The 1,289-nt window shown below is 37.6% G+C and overlaps 1 protein-coding gene across 1 annotated transcript in view; it reads right to left on the minus strand.

The window, feature by feature from the left end:
- Window positions 1-1,284, minus strand: part of phactr2 (phosphatase and actin regulator 2) — a 47,836-nt gene extending 46,552 nt beyond the window's left edge. The window contains exons 1-2 of the mRNA XM_020709455.3: window positions 1,233-1,284; window positions 438-599 (exon numbers count right to left, since the gene is read on the minus strand). Coding sequence (XP_020565114.1) covers window positions 438-573 — 136 coding nt within the window. The 5' untranslated portion in view covers window positions 574-599; window positions 1,233-1,284. The remainder of the gene's footprint in view (window positions 1-437; window positions 600-1,232) is intronic.
- Between the last annotated feature and the right edge of the window lie 5 nt (window positions 1,285-1,289).

Consider the following 1,289-nt stretch of genomic DNA (forward strand, 5'->3'; position numbering starts at 1 on the left):
AGGACATACTGTCGGTTAACACCACAGCCAAAGTGTTACATGGCCAGTGCACTTCTTTCTTTAAGCCTTTTCACCCAAGCACACAGATGCAGGGAACCATCAGTCTCAATGTGACTTACCCTTTTTAAATGGTTTGATAGTTATTTTACTGGTCAATTCCTCATGTAGTAGTAAAAGGAAACAGCAGGGATAACTCAAATGGAGATTTTCTTGTTTTGAACATGACTTTGACTTTCTGATTGGAAGCATTTTGACTTCCAACCAGAAGTTTTGCAAAAGCTAAGAATAATAAGCTTTTTTGGACAATGGTGAAAAACAAAGTTGGAAACTATAATATGATCCATGAATTTTTGATTGAAATCAATAAATCTAAACCACGAAGTGGAGTTTCTATTTGGAGTGTTAAACAGTTGAGGGTTAGATTGCTGGTTGCCTACCTGAACGGGCTCCCCGGAGCCTGAGCAACACTCTGGAGCGGAATCCAGACACGTCACTCTGGGATCGCAGCCTGTGAAGGGGCCACAGCTGGAGGAAACGCCTCATCTCTGAATAGGTGTCCTCTTCCTCCTCCATGGTCGACTGTAAGGTGTCAAGTGAAGCTGCCAGGAGAGCAGAGGCAGACTGAAACTTTCACATCAGCAGCTGCAGCAGCTGCAGCATCTACTTCCCGCCCTTCCTCCACTTCAAAACTTACTTTCACCTGTTCCTGATTCAAAGATACGCTGATTTAAAAAATAAATTAATAAATGAAATAGATTGGGCACAATTTTTTAGATTAGATGATGTACACAAGCTTGCTTGCTGCCAAACCAGTTAATTTCAGTTTTGAATTTAAATTTTTTTGTGAAAAAGCCTTTAAAGTAGAATATGTATCAGAGTAAAAGTTTAAATAGGGATTTTCCCAAAATTTTTCTCAAAGAAATATTGTTATCATTATAATTTGTAGTAATAATATTAAAACAGAGCATCCCAACAACGTTATCTTACTTTTTTATTTCCTAAAGTAAAAAAAAAATCAACGAGAACTTCAAAACCCCTATAAACCCTGATAAAAGTACTATAATTTAATCAAAGAAAAAATATATTGATGACGTTTGCTTAAGAAAATGCATCAAAATTCCATCTCTTTGTGTATGTATGTTATGTACAAAACAAACAAGCATGTCAAAGTAACGTCATGGAAAACCAGTTTATCTACTGCAGCTGTTAAACGTTAGATGTCGCTAAATTACCTCTCTGGTATGAATGTCCTGCTTTCCGTCCATGCAGCCACCCACCACTGCCTGTTT

This window comes from Oryzias latipes, chromosome 15, assembly GCF_053564925.1.
Source record: "Oryzias latipes strain Hd-rR chromosome 15, Olatipes_Hd-rR_3.1".
Taxonomy (NCBI): Eukaryota; Metazoa; Chordata; class Actinopteri; order Beloniformes; family Adrianichthyidae; genus Oryzias; species Oryzias latipes.